General features: G+C 60.5%; 1 protein-coding gene across 1 annotated transcript in view; it reads left to right on the top strand.

The window, feature by feature from the left end:
• Positions 1–15,952, top strand: part of CSMD1 (CUB and Sushi multiple domains 1) — a 694,425-nt gene that overhangs the window by 655,830 nt on the left and 22,643 nt on the right. The window contains exons 53-57 of the mRNA XM_054719948.1: positions 6,080–6,253; positions 7,528–7,701; positions 11,144–11,323; positions 14,061–14,234; positions 15,251–15,433. Of these exons, the coding sequence (XP_054575923.1) occupies positions 6,080–6,253; positions 7,528–7,701; positions 11,144–11,323; positions 14,061–14,234; positions 15,251–15,433 (885 nt within the window). The remainder of the gene's footprint in view (positions 1–6,079; positions 6,254–7,527; positions 7,702–11,143; positions 11,324–14,060; positions 14,235–15,250; positions 15,434–15,952) is intronic.

Raw genomic sequence — 15,952 nt, 5'->3', positions numbered from 1 at the left:
TGGGGTATGTGACTGGGGGGCAGACTCTGTAGGCTGGGGTATGTGACTGGGGGCAGACTCTGTAGGCTGGGGTATGTGACTGGGGGGCAGACTCTAGGCTGGGGTATGTGACTGGGGGCAGACTCTAGGCTGGGGTATGTGACTGGGGGCAGACTCTGTAGGGTGGGGTATGTGACTGGGGGCAGACTATGTAGACTGGGGTATGTGACTGGGGGGGCAAAGGTCGTGCTGCTTTGCCACCGCGTTTCTCTCTGGGAGGAAGACAGGAGGAAGGCGGCTGCACGTGATCGCGCCCCGTCTGGCGCGGGGGGGGGGGCGGGGGGGGGGGGAGTGGCGATGCTGGTGAGCCAGGGTGGGAGGCGCCCTAGCTCCGGGCTGCGCCCCATGGCCTGTGCCCAGAGGGGGCTTTGTGCCCAGTCCTCCCACTGGGGGTTCCGTCCTTCATCCCACACCGCACCCCCCGCCTCGTTACCCATCGGCTATTATTTTCCTCTCGTTTCTTGTCATTTCCATTATCTCTCTTTCCCCATGGCTACGAATCTCTTGGAAATGGCTCTGGCTTTCCATCCAGCTGAATGACCTTGGGTGACCTCCGGGCTTATCTGGACCCTAGAGGGTAAACTACCATGGAGGCCGTGGGAGAGGAGATGGTCTAAAAGTCCAGAGAGCAGCCGACAGAAACCGCGGCTTCCATTCTAACAGAGATGCCCCCTCAGTAAAACCAGACAACCCCAGACTGACTTGGAGAAGACATCCCCCAAGGAGGAGGGGATGGGACGTGACCCCGAGAAACAGAGACAGTCCCCCCAGATGGTCTGCCATGACCTCGATCGCCTGCAGAGCAGCTGCCTCGGGGCGTGGTGCAGAGAAGAGAGAGAGGAAGGCGTGGCCTCCGGACAGACCCGCCAGGAGCTGGACACAGTGACAGTGACGGGTGGGCCGTGAGGGAAGGGCTGCGTCCGGGCTGTTCGAATCAGACGGGGCCAGTCCCTGGGGTTGCACTGAGCCAGCGGGTGACGAGTCCCGCCTCTCCCGCTGCCTTTCCTGCGAGGGTAGGAGCCGGCAGCCACGCCAGGCTGCGGCACGCCCTGGTGCTAGAAGCTGGGACTCCGCGGAGGGGTCTGTCCCGGGAACCCGAGTCTCCGGGGAGAGACGCGGGGCCTGGCCCGGCTGCGGGGACGGTGCGCACAGGCCGGGCCGGAGCCGGACAGACCGCCGCTGCGGTGCTCACGCACGAAGCAGAGAGGCGGCCGTGGGAGGCGAGGCGCTGATCTCACACACAGCAGGTCCGAAGGCCTGGTCGGCGCCCCCTGCTGTGGGCCCAGGAAGAGCTGACCGCATTCCACAGGACCCGCTCTGGGTCCCCTGGTCTGGGTGACGTGCCCTCGGGGGCGTGTGGAAACCCTTGTCGGGAACGGAGCTGCTGAATCTCAGCACCATGTGTCCGACTGTCCATGCGCCTCTGTCCCCTGTGGGTGGGCCACGGGTGGCCCCTTTCACACTCCCCCGGGGCTCGATGCACATGATGATGACTGTGGATCGAGGGGACTTGGAAGAGGTCCCCTCGCTCCAGACCTTCCGGAGCGTCATTCCCATCCCAGACAGGGCGGGAGGCTGAGCCGCGGCAGGAGTGAAAGTCAGTCCTTGGCGACAGAGCCGACCCTCAGTGAGAAGGGTGCCCGCCGCCGGGCAGGAGGGTGATGGGTGAGGCAGTGAGAGAAGGCAGTGCCGAGTGTCCATGCGGAGGAGACGGTGATGCTGCCCCCGCCTGGAAGGCCTGCTGGGGGGTCTGTGCCGAGGCGGCTCTGACCTGCTGCCGCCCGGCCCCGCGTGGGGCCGCCCACCCTCTGTGGGCCTGGGAGGCCGCCCCGTGACGGCGCTGTTCTGGGCGGCGGTGGCCTGGCCGTTGAGGAACCGGCTGCCGTGTGCCGGACGACCTGGCCGCGTGGAGGTGGAGGAATGTGCACACACGTGTGGTCATCAGTTCGGCTGAGAGCAGCGTTAGGAAGCGACTTCGGAGCTGTTTCCAGTGTGTAGGATGCTGCCAGGGGAGGGGGGGGTGGGGGGGGCGGGGTGGTGCTCCATGCAGACGCAGCCCCGAGAGCGGGCAGTGCCAGCCACGAAGCCCGCGTGGGGCTCTGTGGGTCCTTTTCTAAGAAACCCCTGAGGAGGGCTGACAAGCACAGGAACCCGGCCCGGCCCTCCCAGGCGTCCTGCCCTCACCCTCAGGGCCGCTGTGCCGGGCGCTCCCGGGAAGCGGGGTCCTCAGTCCCTGGGGAGACTGGTTCTCTGGCCACGGAGCGGCCTGCGCAAAGCGTGGATGTATTTGGTTCATTGATTTGATATTTTGTTTCTAAGTCTGCGCTGCCCTTCTCTTGATTTCTTTTCCCTTCGTTTTCCTTTGCCTTTCCTTGCAGTCAGCAGGTTTTCCTTACCCCGCCCCCCGCTACTGTCTGTGCTCCGGGGGGTGGTCACCGGCTGCCCCCAAACAGTGGACGAGGCAGAGCCGAGCGTGGGTGCAGGAGGCGTGAGCCCGAGGAGGAACGCCGGCCCCTCCCGGAGACGGGAAATTGGTCCTAGAGCCCTGGCGCCTGAGATTTAAAAAATAAAAACATCATCACTTCCGGGACCGGGAGGCCTCTCCCCGCCCCCCTCCCGGGCCTGGCTGGCAGCGTGTGTCCTGCAGGCCTGGGGCTGCCTCTCTCGGGGTTTCGGACGCCAAGTGCAGCCGCGTGTCCCTCCCGGCTCCATCTCGTTGGGGCAGAAGCCCTCGGGATTGTCTCCATTTAGACCTCATCTCCTTTCTCTCTCTGTGCTGTGTCTTATTCTCCATGGAGCCCCCAGCCCCGAACATCGAACATCGCTGGGCTGTGGCAAGTGGTCATTAAGCTATTGTCGTGTTAACGAAAAAAAAACCATTGAAACCTGTAAAGAATTTAGTGAGTTTATTTGAGCCAAACTGTCGACATATGCCGGGCAGCAGAACCTCAATGAATTGAGATAATGCTCCGGAGAATGGCGGGTTACATCTGTGTTTATACATTGCCATCAAAGGAGGGACATAGGTGGGCTACATGAAATTCATTGGTGACGGAGTAAGGAGGTGGGATAAAGTCAACCGGTGGGATACCCCTGGGATTGGATAAAAAGTAAAATGATGGACACATACTTAGGTGGGTGCAGGAACAATTAACATGATAATGAAGGAATTTGAGGCATCTGTCCTGGCGCCCAGCACATTTGGTTGTGCCCCAGGGGCTCCAGGGAAAGAGGAAGTTACAAGTTACCCAGACATCTCACAGACATCTCACAGATGTTATCTTAGAGGCAAAAAGGCAAATGGGCTCAGGAAAGATCTAAGTTGATCTTCGTCAGGGAAAATATCGGCCTAGGACATGACTGCCCACTATAACCCGTTTGTAGTTAAATATTTAATTTTCAGACCATCTTTTGTGGTTACTTTAGGTCTCTGAGTTTGTAAGACTGCCACGCAGGCCTCCCCTGAGCTTGTCAGGTCAGCAGGTGGCTCCTTTCGTCCACAGTCGTATCAATGGAGTCACCGTGGAGAGACTGCTTAACAGATGCTTGAAAACCTCCAGGCCGTCACGATGTCGTGAAATTACTTTACGTCTGCCCTTTCCCGGCGTGTCCCGGGTGACGGATGGGTTTCAGACACGGGGCGGAAGCGTGCATGTGGGCATACGGCGTCTGCGGGAGACGTGGAGCCGTGCTTTCTGCGTGGGGTGTCTATAGCAAACCAGGGCCGGAGCAGGAATTTAAAAACACACAGAGCAGGACATAGCGTGACATGGTCACCGAAGAACAGAGCCTGACATGTACGGCGAGCTCAGAGGCATGGGGCCCACACTGCAGGCGAGGCTGGGTGCCCCCCCCCCGCCCCCCGGCACTGACAGGCCGCTGAGGTCCTGGTCCATGCTGGGAGCGAGGCTGGGTGCCCTCCCCTGGCGCTGAGGTCCTGGTTCATGCTGGGAGCGAGGCTGGGTGCCCTCCCCTGGCACTGACAGGCCGCTGAGGTCCTGGTCCATGCTGGGAGCGAGGCTGGGTGCCCCCCCACCTGCCCCCCGGCACTGACAGGCCGCTGAGGTCCTGGTCCATGCTGGGAGCGAGGCTGGGTGCCCACCCCCGCCCCCCGGCACTGACAGGCCGCTGAGGTCCTGGTCCATGCTGGGAGCGAGGCTGGGTGCCCTCCCCTGGCGCTGAGGTCCTGGTCCATGCTGGGAGCGAGGCTGGGTGCCCACCCCCGCCCCCCGGCACTGACAGGCCGCTGAGGTCCTGGTCCATGCTGGGAGCGAGGCTGGGTGCCCTCCCCACACCCCTCCCCCCCACCGGCACTGACAGGCCGCTGAGGTCCTGGTCCATGCTGGGAGCGAGGCTGGGTGCCCCCCCCCCCGCCCCCCGGCACTGACAGGCCGCTGAGGTCCTGGTCCATGCTGGGAGCGAGGCTGGGTGCCCCCCCCCCCGCCCCCTGGCACTGACAGGCCGCTGAGGTCCTGGTCCATGCTGGGAGCGAGGCTGGGTGCCCCCCCCCCTGCCCCCCGGCACTGACAGGCCGCTGAGGTCCTGGTCCATGCTGGGAGCGAGGCTGGGAGAAATGCTGTGTTTGTGAGTCGCCTGTACTTGGTCGAAGGCAGCGATTTCCGCCCCGTGCGCCACGAGGATGTTGACCAGCGCGATGCCCGCCTGTTCGTAGGGACACGGGCTCCTCCCTGAGGTTGTCAAATAGAAAAATGACAACAGCCGACCCCCAGCAGCGCCCGGGGCGAAGGGCTCGGAGCGCGCCTGTTTTGTTGTCAGGTCGGCAAAGGAGATGCCGTGTGGAATGCTGCAGGGTGTCTGGGTTAGTGAAGGCCGTGGGGTGAGGGAGGTTGGCACTCACGGGTCTGAGACTGAGTGTTTAAGAGGATCGCAGCTGAGGGCTGAGTGACACCTCAGAGCTGGGTCAGGAGGCCGGCAGTGCGGCCAGGCCAGGGTCTCCGTCCCCCCCGGGGTCTCCGTCCCGCCCTGTCCATCAGCCCCAGGAGAGCTGCCGCCCCTCGGACCTCCTTCCCAGCTCCGCTCGCCGCTGTGATGCGTACTGCACCCCAGTTACCGCACGTCTCAGACCCTCCCTGTCACAGGTCTCCCTCCCCCGACGGCTAACCTTCCCCCGGCTTCATCCCCGGCGCTCCTCTCCCAGGCGCTGGGCCACCTGCAGCCCTGCCCGTCTGGGCTTGTTTCCTGTGAATCTGCTCAGGGCGGGCACCTCCCTCCCCCGGGGCCAGGGGTCACTTGTCCGCTGGTCACACCCGCTGCCACCTGGACGTTGGCCCAGTCTGTCCGTGTCTGAAGTGGAGCCGATGCTGTGGCTTCTGCCTTTCCTTCGGAATCGTGCGTGACGTTCAGAAAGCTCTGGCCCCGGGACTCCATGCCCTCGGCCGTCCCTTTAAGGCCCGTTTCCACGGGGCCGCACCCCGTTCGGGTGGCGCCCACACCCTTCCTCTCGGCGGGTTTGCATTTGGAAACAGAAGGCGAGATAACACGGGCTTCCGACAAGGCACGTGGGTCACGTGAGTAACTCGGGACCCACAGCTGGGGGTGACCCATGGACAACTTCATCTCTGAGAGGTTACGTCTGTCACCCACAGTTGTTGAGAAAAATGGACCCGTTAAAAAGAAAACTATATCCAATAAACATAAAAATGTAGACATCGCAGACATATGTGCCCGATGCTGTCATCCACTTGACCATGGTCAACCAACGGGAATGCAGTGCTTTTAGCAGAGACGGGTTTTTGCCCAGGCCCGGCCGGTTGAGCATCGACCTCTGAACCAGGAGGTCACGGTTGGATTCCCGGTCGGGGCACAGGCCCAGGTTGTGGGCTTGATCTCCAGTAGGGGGCATGCAGGAGGCAGCCGATCCATGATTCTCTCCCATCATAGATGTTTCTCTCTCTCTCTCCTTCTCCATCTCTCTGTCTCTCTCTCTGAAATCAACACAAATATATTTAATAAATAAATAAATAAAATTTTAAAAGACCGAGCCTCTGACACATGGGTGTGGGTGTTCTCGCCTCTGCAGCCGGCCACTGCGGCTCCCCGGACCCCATCGTGAACGGCCACATCAGCGGGGACGGCTTCAGCTACAGGGACACCGTGGTGTACCAGTGCCACCCCGGCTTCCGGCTGGTGGGCACCTCCGTGCGGATATGCCTGCAGGACCACAAGTGGTCGGGCCAGACCCCGGTGTGTGTGGGTGAGTTCGCCGCCCGGGCCGGCAGGCGCTGCGTCACGCCTTTTCGTTGTAAGTCGGGGAGCAGATGTGTTCACTCTCCTGCGCGAACCGCGTGGAGAAATGGCCTGAAGCAGACAATCCAGCTCTCCCCGCGTGGCTTCCCGATGCTGTCCCCACTCTGTTTCCTCCCCCGCCTCCTCGGACCCCTGTCCACAGGGTGTTGGTCCCTCACTCCCCGGAGATGGGTCCCAGGAGGCTGAGGGCCGTGTGCACCCCCTGACCTCATCCCAGAGCGAATGTGGGCTCCGCGCTGAGCCTGCAGCTCGGGCTGTCTTGCAGGGTCCCCCACACAGGCCCCCCCCCCATCTGCGGGGTTGTTTTGTGTGTTTATCATCGATTCGTCGAGAATACAGAGAGAAGTCCTTTCTTTAATAGAAGGAGGTGATTGTATGTAATGATAGTCCTCAAACGTGATAACTTCTCAGATGAATATTGACGCGTACGTGTAGAGGAGATTGCACCCTCATTGCAAAGTTTGTTTGAAACCACTTTTCCCCTCACATCTTCTCCATTAAACAAGGGACGTGGTGATGTAGCCGCCGTGGGGCGCAGGCATTGTCTGAGAGAGTGCCGAGGGCGGAAGCTGTGCTTGGAGAAAACATTGTTGACAAGATAAATGGGGAGAAAACACCAGTTTTCGGGCCGGAACGCTGCCCTTGAAAGGCTCTCTGTGCTCCTGTGACATAACGACAGCTCTCTCCGCCCACAGACCACACAGGGGGCTCGGAGACGCGCTGGCTGAGCTCGCACACTTCTCTCTCTGTTCTGTTCGGCCCGTTTCACGATGTTTAGATTGATACTGGATTAACTTATCCATACACAATTTACAGCCTCAGACAAGTCCCTGTAATATTTCAAAATGAGAGTTCCACCAAATTAGCTGGTGTTCAAAGGGGAAAACAGTCAGAACTCACAATGAAGGCGAGAAAGTTAGCATCTCGTGTTTCCACTGCTGTCTCTGAAAAGTACTTGTTATGCTGTCAGAATGTGAGCAAGGAATAGTAGTTACTGTGATTGTGGAAAAGGTACATTTTTCTGATGTGCTCTCCAGAATCACTATAATAAAACCTGAGGGCTCGGCCCGTGGGGTTGTCCCAGACTCTCCTTCTGATGGAACGCAGGACGGGTGCGACCTGTTCACACCCTGGGATCCACACACGCCATACCGCGTGTGTGTCAGTGGTGTGATGGCTTGCTGGCTGGTGACGGGGACGTGGGCCTGTCTCCCTCTGCAGCCATCACCTGCGGGCACCCTGGGAACCCCGCCCACGGGCTCACCCACGGCAGCCAGTTCAACCTGAACGACGTGGTGAACTTCACCTGCAACACCGGCTACGTGCTGCAGGGGGCGCCGCAGGCCCAGTGTCGGAGCAACGGCCAGTGGAGCAGCCCCCTGCCCACCTGTCGAGGTAGGAAATGGGGGGGAGGCTGCCCTGGAGGTGCAGAAGGGCTTCCCGTCGGCTGTGGGACAGGCAGGCAACCAGAAGAAAACTGGGGTTCTCTACTTTAAAGACCACGCATCTTCCATTTCTCTTCCTACTCACGCACGCACCGCACTGCTCAGCACCTTTGTGCCCGCGGGCTTCTACACGTATGGGCGTTCCCATTTCTTTCAGGAAGTCCTCTCCTTTTAAGCCTCCATTTCTCTAAGATTGTCACAAAGATCTAGACGCCAGTCTGAATGTCCAAGGACGTACTGTTTTGTAGTTTTGTATTTCTAGACGTTTGAGCTCATAACATTGAAGGCTTCAACTTCAGTTACTTCCCATTAAAACACCTCTTATGCAAGGTGAGTCATACGTGAGCGTGAAGGTGAGGTTTGTTTCATGGCAGTGACACGGGGTTAAAGCCGGGGGCTCGTGAACCACCCTTGGCACCCACCCGCCTCCCCGAGGGCTCCGAGGGAGCTCTGTCCAGAGGAGACGAAGCAGGAAGGGAGCGCAGCGATGTGGTTACAGCACCAGCTGGTGACGCTGGCTGCGAGCCGCGGAGTTCTGGCCCAGGTGTACCGCCCGTGCTGGGCTTCAGCTCAGAGACGGAGGTACAGCCTCCCACGCCCACGTCCCCGGAAGCCGGCCGTCAGGGCGTGGATGTCCAGGGAGGAAGCAGCGGCACCGGAGAAACCCGGCACTGACACAGCCCAGAGCAGAGGGGACGCCCTCGGGGGACAGGGAGGAGCTGGACGCAGCCAGACCTGCCGCGGTCCCGGTCCTGAGGGCAGCCTTTCCGGCCGTGGCGTCAGTGCCGGGCAGCCAGCACCCAGGGAGAGCTTCCTGTTTGAAAAAAGGAAGCAGGTCACTGTCCCACCCAAACCACGGCCTTTCTTCTTCCTGCTCCTCATTTCTTCTTCCCTTTCCTGAGCATTAAGGGACACAGGCCGATGTGCTGAGCGAGGGCTGGCATTATTGCTCCGCATTGACTTTCTGGGGAGAGGGTACCGCCCCCACAGCAGCAGCTGCCTCGTCCATACCGGGCGGGGTCACAGGGCGAGATAATTGGGGACGTTCTGTCCCTCTGCAGCTGTGGGTGCACGTTGCACATCCCTCCCGATGCCAGCAGATTCAGGTTTCCCGAGAGCCATTCACACCACCCAAGGCACCATTCACACACCCCAGAGCTCCATTCACACCCCTCAGTATGCCATTCACACTCCCCAGAGCACCATTCACACTCCCCAGGGTGCCATTCACGCTTCACAGCACTTCACAGAGCACCATTCACACCACTCAGCATGCCATTCACACTTCACAGAGCTCCATTCACACCGCTCAGCATGCCTTTCACACTTCACAGAGCTCCATTCACACCACCCAAGGCACCATTCACACACCCCAGAGCTCCATTCACACTTCACAGCACTTCACAGAGCACCATTCACACCACCCAGGGTGCCATTCACACACCCCAGAGCACCATTCACACTAACAAGGGTGCCATTCACACCACCCAAGAGCCCCATTCACACTAACCAGGGTGCCATTCACACCACCCAAGGCACCATTCACACACCCCAGAGCTCCATTCACTCCACTCAGCATGCCTTTCACACTCCCCAGAGCACCATTCACACTCACCAGGGTGCCATTCACACACCCCAGAGCTCCATTCACACCGCTCAGCATGCCATTCACACTCACCAGGGTGCCATTCACACTTCACAGCACTTCACAGAGCACCATTCACACCACCCAGGGTGCCATTCACACACCCCAGAGCCCCATTCACACTAACAAGGGTGCCATTCACACCACCCAAGAGCACCATTCACACTAACAAGGGTGCCATTCACACCACCCAAGAGCACCATTCACACTAACCAGGGTGCCATTCACACCACCCAAGGCACCATTCACACACCCCAGAGCTCCATTCACTCCACTCAGCACGCCATTCACACTTCGCAGAGCACCATTCACACTAACCAGGGTGCCATTCACACACCCCAGAGCTCCATTCACACCGCTCAGCATGCCATTCACACTAACCAGGGTGCCATTCACACTTCACAGCACTTCACAGAGCACCATTCACACCACCCAGGGTGCCATTCACACACCCCAGAGCTCCATTCACACTAACAAGGGTGCCATTCACACCACCCAAGAGCCCCATTCACACTATGCAGGGTGCCATTCACACCACCCAAGGCACCATTCACACACCCCAGACCTCCATTCACACCCCTCAGTATGCCATTCACACTCCCCAGAGCACCATTCACACTCCCCAGAGCACCATTCACACCACCCAAGGCACCATTCACACACCCCAGAGCTCCATTCACTCCACTCAGCATGCCATTCACACTTCGCAGAGCACCATTCACACTAACCAGGGTGCCATTGACACTACCCAGGGCACCATTCAGACTACCCAGTTTACCATTCACACTATGCAGGGTGCCATTCACACTACCCAGGGCACCATTCACAGTCCACAGAGCACCATTCACACCACCCAGGTTGCCATTCACACCATTCAGGGCACCATTGACACTCCTGAGAAGTCCATTCACACTCCACAGAACACCATTCACGCCACCCAGGGAACCATTCACACCAGGCGTCCTCAAACTACGGCCCGCGGGCCACATGCGGGTGTTTTTGCCATTTTGTTTTTTTACTTCAAAATAAGATATGTGCAGTGTGCATAGGAATTTGTTCATAGTTTTTTTTTTAAACTATAGTCCAGCCCTCCAACGGTCTGAGGGACAGTGAACTGGCCCCCTGTTTAAAAAGTTTGAGGACCCCTGATTCACACCACCCAGGGAACCATTCACACCACCCAGGGAGCCATTCACACCACCCAGGGTGCCATTTACACTACGCAGGGTGCCATTCACGCCACTGAGGGCACCATTGACACTCCTGAGAAGTCCATTCACGCTACCCAGGGCACCATTCACAGTCCACAGAGCACCATTCACACTGCCCGGGGTGCCGCTCACATTAGGCGCACGTGGGAGCACGCCTGTGTGCAGGCGGGGTAATTACTTACTTACAGAGACTGCCCTAAAGTATCACACTGGTGGGGGAAATATGAAACGAACTTCCGCGGGTTCTGCGCTAACATTTCCATAGCATAAAACTTAACCACGAACACCGATCCTCGCCTTTCCGTGAAGAAGCCCGCTGTTGGGAAAGAGGTCGAGGAAATTAGCCGTGGGTTTCATCGAGGGAGGAGAATTGCGTGAAGCGCCCTGGCCATGCCGGCGTCGCCTTTGAACTTTCTGAAACGACGGCGAGTTTCCTTCTCTTCGCACCTGTTTTGTGTATGAACGCGCAGCCGCCTCTGCGCACTGGCAGGCGTGCCTGCTCCCCGCGTCTCAGGCTCCTCTCGTGCTCTCTCCAGTGGTGAACTGCTCGGACCCGGGCTCCGTGGACAACGCCGTCCGCCAGAGCGTGCCCGAGAGCCTCGTCTACGGGCGGACGGTCGTCTACCGCTGCAAGAAGGGCTTCTACCTGCTGGGCTCGTCCGCCTTGACCTGCACGGCCAGTGGCTTGTGGGACCGCGCCCTGCCCCAGTGCGTGGGTACGTGAGGGTGATGTGGGTTCTGGTGCCGCAGAGTCCGGTAAGAGTGTCAGCAGCACGGACGCTATTGTTTCTTTGTGTCCCGTAGTCAAACAGGTCTTGATTTTTCATTCTCTCTACCCCCAGTCCCCAGGCACAATTCGTACTAGTTCCTAGGATGTCCTGACGGGTGGGCAGGAGGGCACTCACTACAGCTCAAGCTGGGTTAGGGGAGGGGGGGGAAGCTGGCTGCCCTCTGCCTGGCCCCGGGGGAAATGGACGCAGAAATGGACCCACTGGGCCTTGTCCTCATCTCTGCTCACACTGCTCATCTCCTGCTTCACCCCAGCGGACACGGGTCCCACCTGGCGGCCTCGATGCCATCCGCCTCTCCCTGCTCTCCGCAGAGACCCGGGGTCAGGAATCTTGGCCGCGGTGTGGCACGGGGTGTCCAGCTACTGACCTCCTGTCTATGGCCAGAGGGGCAGTAACTCTAGGGACTGACTCTGGTCTCGTGAGCATCTCTGGTCCAGTCACTAGTCAGCACAATAGAACAGGGGGTCCCTGGGCAGTCCCTTCCCCTGACCCACCGGGATGTTTAAATCGGGGGAGCTCACTGCCCTGAAGAAGGGGAACGCAAACAGAGTGGTAGGCCCCCACTCGGGTCCCCGTTAACCCGGGGCCACTTTCCCTCAGACCTCGTAGGTGAGCAGAAGCAGTGTCTCACCTACACAGCGCCAGTGCCGCCTCCTTTTCCTTGAACAAACCGATGGTCCCTGAGCTGATCGAGTCACTGGTCAGAACACAGTCTGAACTTTAGGAAGCGGGGCGGCTCTCCTGGGTTTTAAAAATCAGTCAGATGAGTGCCCTGCCTTCTCCGTGTGTATCCGTGAGAAGGTGTCTGGAGACAGCGGGAGGCAGCGTGTGTGTTATGGGCTGCATCGGGTGAGCGGCCGCAGAGGGCCTCTTACCACCTGGAAGGGCTGTGTTCTCTGCGCGTCCAGAAGGGGTTGGGGCTGGGTTTTCCCTGCAAGTCAGCGTCCTACGCAACCCCTTCCAACCCACGGGGAAACGCGCCCCGATTCCCACTGTGGCCACAGGGTCAGTTTCCGGGAGAAAGAGAGGGGTCGCTGGAACACGAATGCACGGCCTCGCGTGACCAGCACGGCCTCTTCCGTGTCCCCGTGTTCCGTCCTCAGCCAGTGCCCCGCGTTCTCTGCCTGCACGCCTGGGGTTGGTCGGAGAACGTCGTTTTTCCGTTTCTCCCAAGCACCCCTTTGAGCCCCCGTGGCTCCGGGAGGCCCCCGCGTGTCTGTGGCGATGCCTGTGGCCCCGCAGCTCCGGGAACCAGGTTCTCCCCGGTCCTCGGCCTCCCGGGGGGCTGGCCCCGCCCGTGTCGTCGGGAACCTTGGCGCCCGTGGGTGTGGGCGAGGGCGCAGAGCCGCCTCCTGCCTCCCCAGGCTCCGCTGCAGCGAGGCCTTGCTGTCCTCGTTTCCTTGATTCTTTCTCTCTTATTCACCGGGAACCGGTCCTTCAGCGCCAGGTCCCCGATTCGGGTCAAATTAGCTTCGTTTCAGGACACTCCCTAGATCAAACCGTGTGCTCCAACCGAAGGCCGTGGTGTTTGCCCGTGACCGCCGCCAGGGTCCATTCGGGGCCGACGGGGCCGGCGGACGGATGCCTCGCCGCCTCCCCCCCCCCCCCCCGCCACCCTCCTGCCTCCTGCTGGGCGTCAGGTTGGGCTGCCCGTGGCCACAGGCGGTCCCTCTCGTGGCCGTCTGTGTCTTTGGATGACGTGCCCAGTGAGCTGATGGCAGGCAGTATGCCGTGTGCCCATAGTGTACCCAGTGGGGGACTTGATCGACAGGGAGAGAGAACCCCCTATTACCCATCTTACTCTGGCATCGGAGTATGGCTTTTTGAGGGAGAATTAATGAACAATTACAGGCCTGATTTGGTGTAATTTTAGAAAGTGAATGGGAATACTGGCATTATTTTACAGAATAACCTGAAGAACAAATCCGTCAGTAATTTATTATTATTACTTTACTCAAACATGCTATTTTATTATTATTGTTGTTGTTGTTGTTAATCCTCACCCGAGGATATTTTTCCCACTGCTTTGCAGAGAGAGTGGGAGGGAGGGGAGGAGGGGAGATAAGTGAGAGAGAAACATCGGTGTGGAGGGACACATTGGCGGGTTGCCTCCCACACCTGTCCCGACGGGGGGTGGGGGGGGCGGCGGGAGCGAGCCCACAACCCAGGTACGTGCCCTCGACGGGGAATCGAACCCGAGACCCAGCACTCCAACCACTGAGCCTCTGGCCAGGGCTGACTTAAACCTTTTAGACCCTCCCCACTCCAAGGGCAGGGGTGGGGTGCCTTCCCGGGCTCGAGAGATTGGGGGAGCACATTTGAGGTCTTTCCCGCCGGCAGAGTGCAGCCGGGCCTCTGCCTGAGACCCCCGGAAGCAGATCTGAGGGAGCCCCGGGGACAGCGGGCGGGACGGCCCCGCTGGTGTGGGGAGCGGTGAGGGGCCGAGGGGACATGTGACCTGGAGGGACGTTCCCTCTGAAAACCCACGTGTTAACATCCACCTCCAGCAGAGCGCCCGCCTCTGAGACCTTAAAAGCCTCCTGACGAGCCGCTCCTGGGGGCCCGCCACGTCTGGCCCGGGCGGGAGCGGATGTGGGCGATGTGTGTTCTCGTGGGCGGGGACGAGCAGGGATGCGCCAGTCACCTTATCCATGTTCCGCAGCCATCTCCTGCGGGCACCCGGGCGTGCCCGCCAACGCCGTCCTCGCGGGGGACGTGTTCACGTTCGGGGCCACGGTCCGCTACTCCTGCCAGGGGGCCCGCAGCCTGGTGGGCGACCACAGCCGCGTGTGCCAGGAGGACGGCCACTGGGGCGGGGCCCTGCCCCACTGCACAGGTGAGCGCCGCGGCTTCGGCGTCAGGGGCCGCCGCTCTAACGGTGGTTAGTGGGTGTCCAGCCAACGACGCCTTCATCTGCACCGGCCCCATCTCCTTCCCGTCTCCATGAGCGCCTCCCGCCGGTCTGTCCCGGCGCCCAGGGGCCCATGTTCTGTCCCGGCGCCCAGGGGCCCATGTTCTGTCCCGGCGCCCAGGGGCCCATGTTCTGTCCCGGCGCCCAGGGGCCCATGTTCTGTCCCGGCGCCCAGGGGCCCGCTGGCGCCCGGCCGCCCGGCTGCTGGCTTCGGCCCATGAGCCCGAATCCTTCCATGTCCCCCGGCCTCTCTGATGGATAATCACATAGATCTTCCCCCCAACACGTAATCGTCTTAATTCTTCCATGAATGTTTCCTAAATGAATAAAATGCAGGAATCAGCAACCCGGGGCGCAATTCGAAGAACCCGATCTCACACGTGCCTGAGCCCCACATCCCCACTGCGCGCGCGCCCACGCCCTGCGCTTCCAAACCTGCGCTTCCCCACGGAGCCCCGCGCCCTCCCCGCGTGACCCTCCCCCCGATGCCCACGGCCACCGGGACCTCACCCAGTTGTGGTGTTAGTGCCCAAGAACGGCGTGTTCATTTTCCAATTTAGTTTTGTTGACGTCAGAGAGGAAGGGAGAGGGAGAGGGAGAGAGAAACATCCGTGATGAGAGAGAATCACGGATCGGCTGCCTCCTGCACGCCCGACACGGGGGATCCAGCCCACAACCCGGGCCTGTGCCCCGACCGGGAACCAAACCGTGACCTCCTGGTTCATAGGTCGGTGCTCAACCACTGAGCCACGCTGGCCGGGCACAAACAGTGTCTCAAGGGCCCCATTTCTGAGCTATAGAGAAACCTTCCTCCTGAGCCGCCGGAACGCCCTATAACCGTTCCCGGGTTCAGTCCTCACGTAAATCACGTGGCGTTCTCTCGGCTCCGCGGTTCTCCCACGTCTCACCGCCCTGTGTGGCCCCGTGTGTCTGCTCCGCAGGAAACCACCCTGGATTCTGCGGAGACCCAGGGACCCCCGCCCACGGGGCGCGGCTGGGCGATGAGTTCAAGGCGAAGAGCCTGCTGCGCTTCTCCTGCGAGGTGGGCTACCTGCTGCGCGGCTCCCCCGAGCGCACCTGCCTGCTCAACGGCTCGTGGTCCGGGCAGCAGCCGGCGTGTGAAGGTGAGTCCCCGCGGCCGGGGCGCCCGGGCTAGGACCTCGGGGTTCACTAGAACGAGCAGTAGCGCCGCCCAGACGTCCAGGAGGTGCAGGCCTTCGTACAATGAAGCAGCTTCCCCCCAAAGCAGACGAGGCTCCTAGGAAACATGACTGATGGGGAGAGATCCCGACTGTTAACGGAGCATCCGACGTCACGCTCACCTTTGACCTTTATACCCGAGGAGGCCCCTGGTCTTCTCACGGACGCCAGTCGCCCTGTGGTTTCGCCACGCTCTGCGGTTGCTGTGGGGGCAGCTGAGCTGAGGGGCCGGGAATGGGGGTGCGGAAGCCGCTGGTGGGATCTCTGCAGCGGAAATAGGTCTCAGTCCACCTGCTCTTTCCCGCCCGCCGTGCCCTGGGCCGGAGCCGGTGCTGCCCAAGGATCCAGGTGGTGCTGGGTGCTGCTCGGAGTGAATGTGTGGCTGTGACATTGGAGAGGCAGGCACGGTCGGAATCGGGGAGATGGCCCAGTAGCAACAGTGA

This window comes from Eptesicus fuscus, chromosome 8 (assembly GCF_027574615.1).
Source record: "Eptesicus fuscus isolate TK198812 chromosome 8, DD_ASM_mEF_20220401, whole genome shotgun sequence".
Classification (NCBI taxonomy): domain Eukaryota; kingdom Metazoa; phylum Chordata; class Mammalia; order Chiroptera; family Vespertilionidae; genus Eptesicus; species Eptesicus fuscus.
This window is presented reverse-complemented; position numbering and strand designations above follow the sequence as displayed.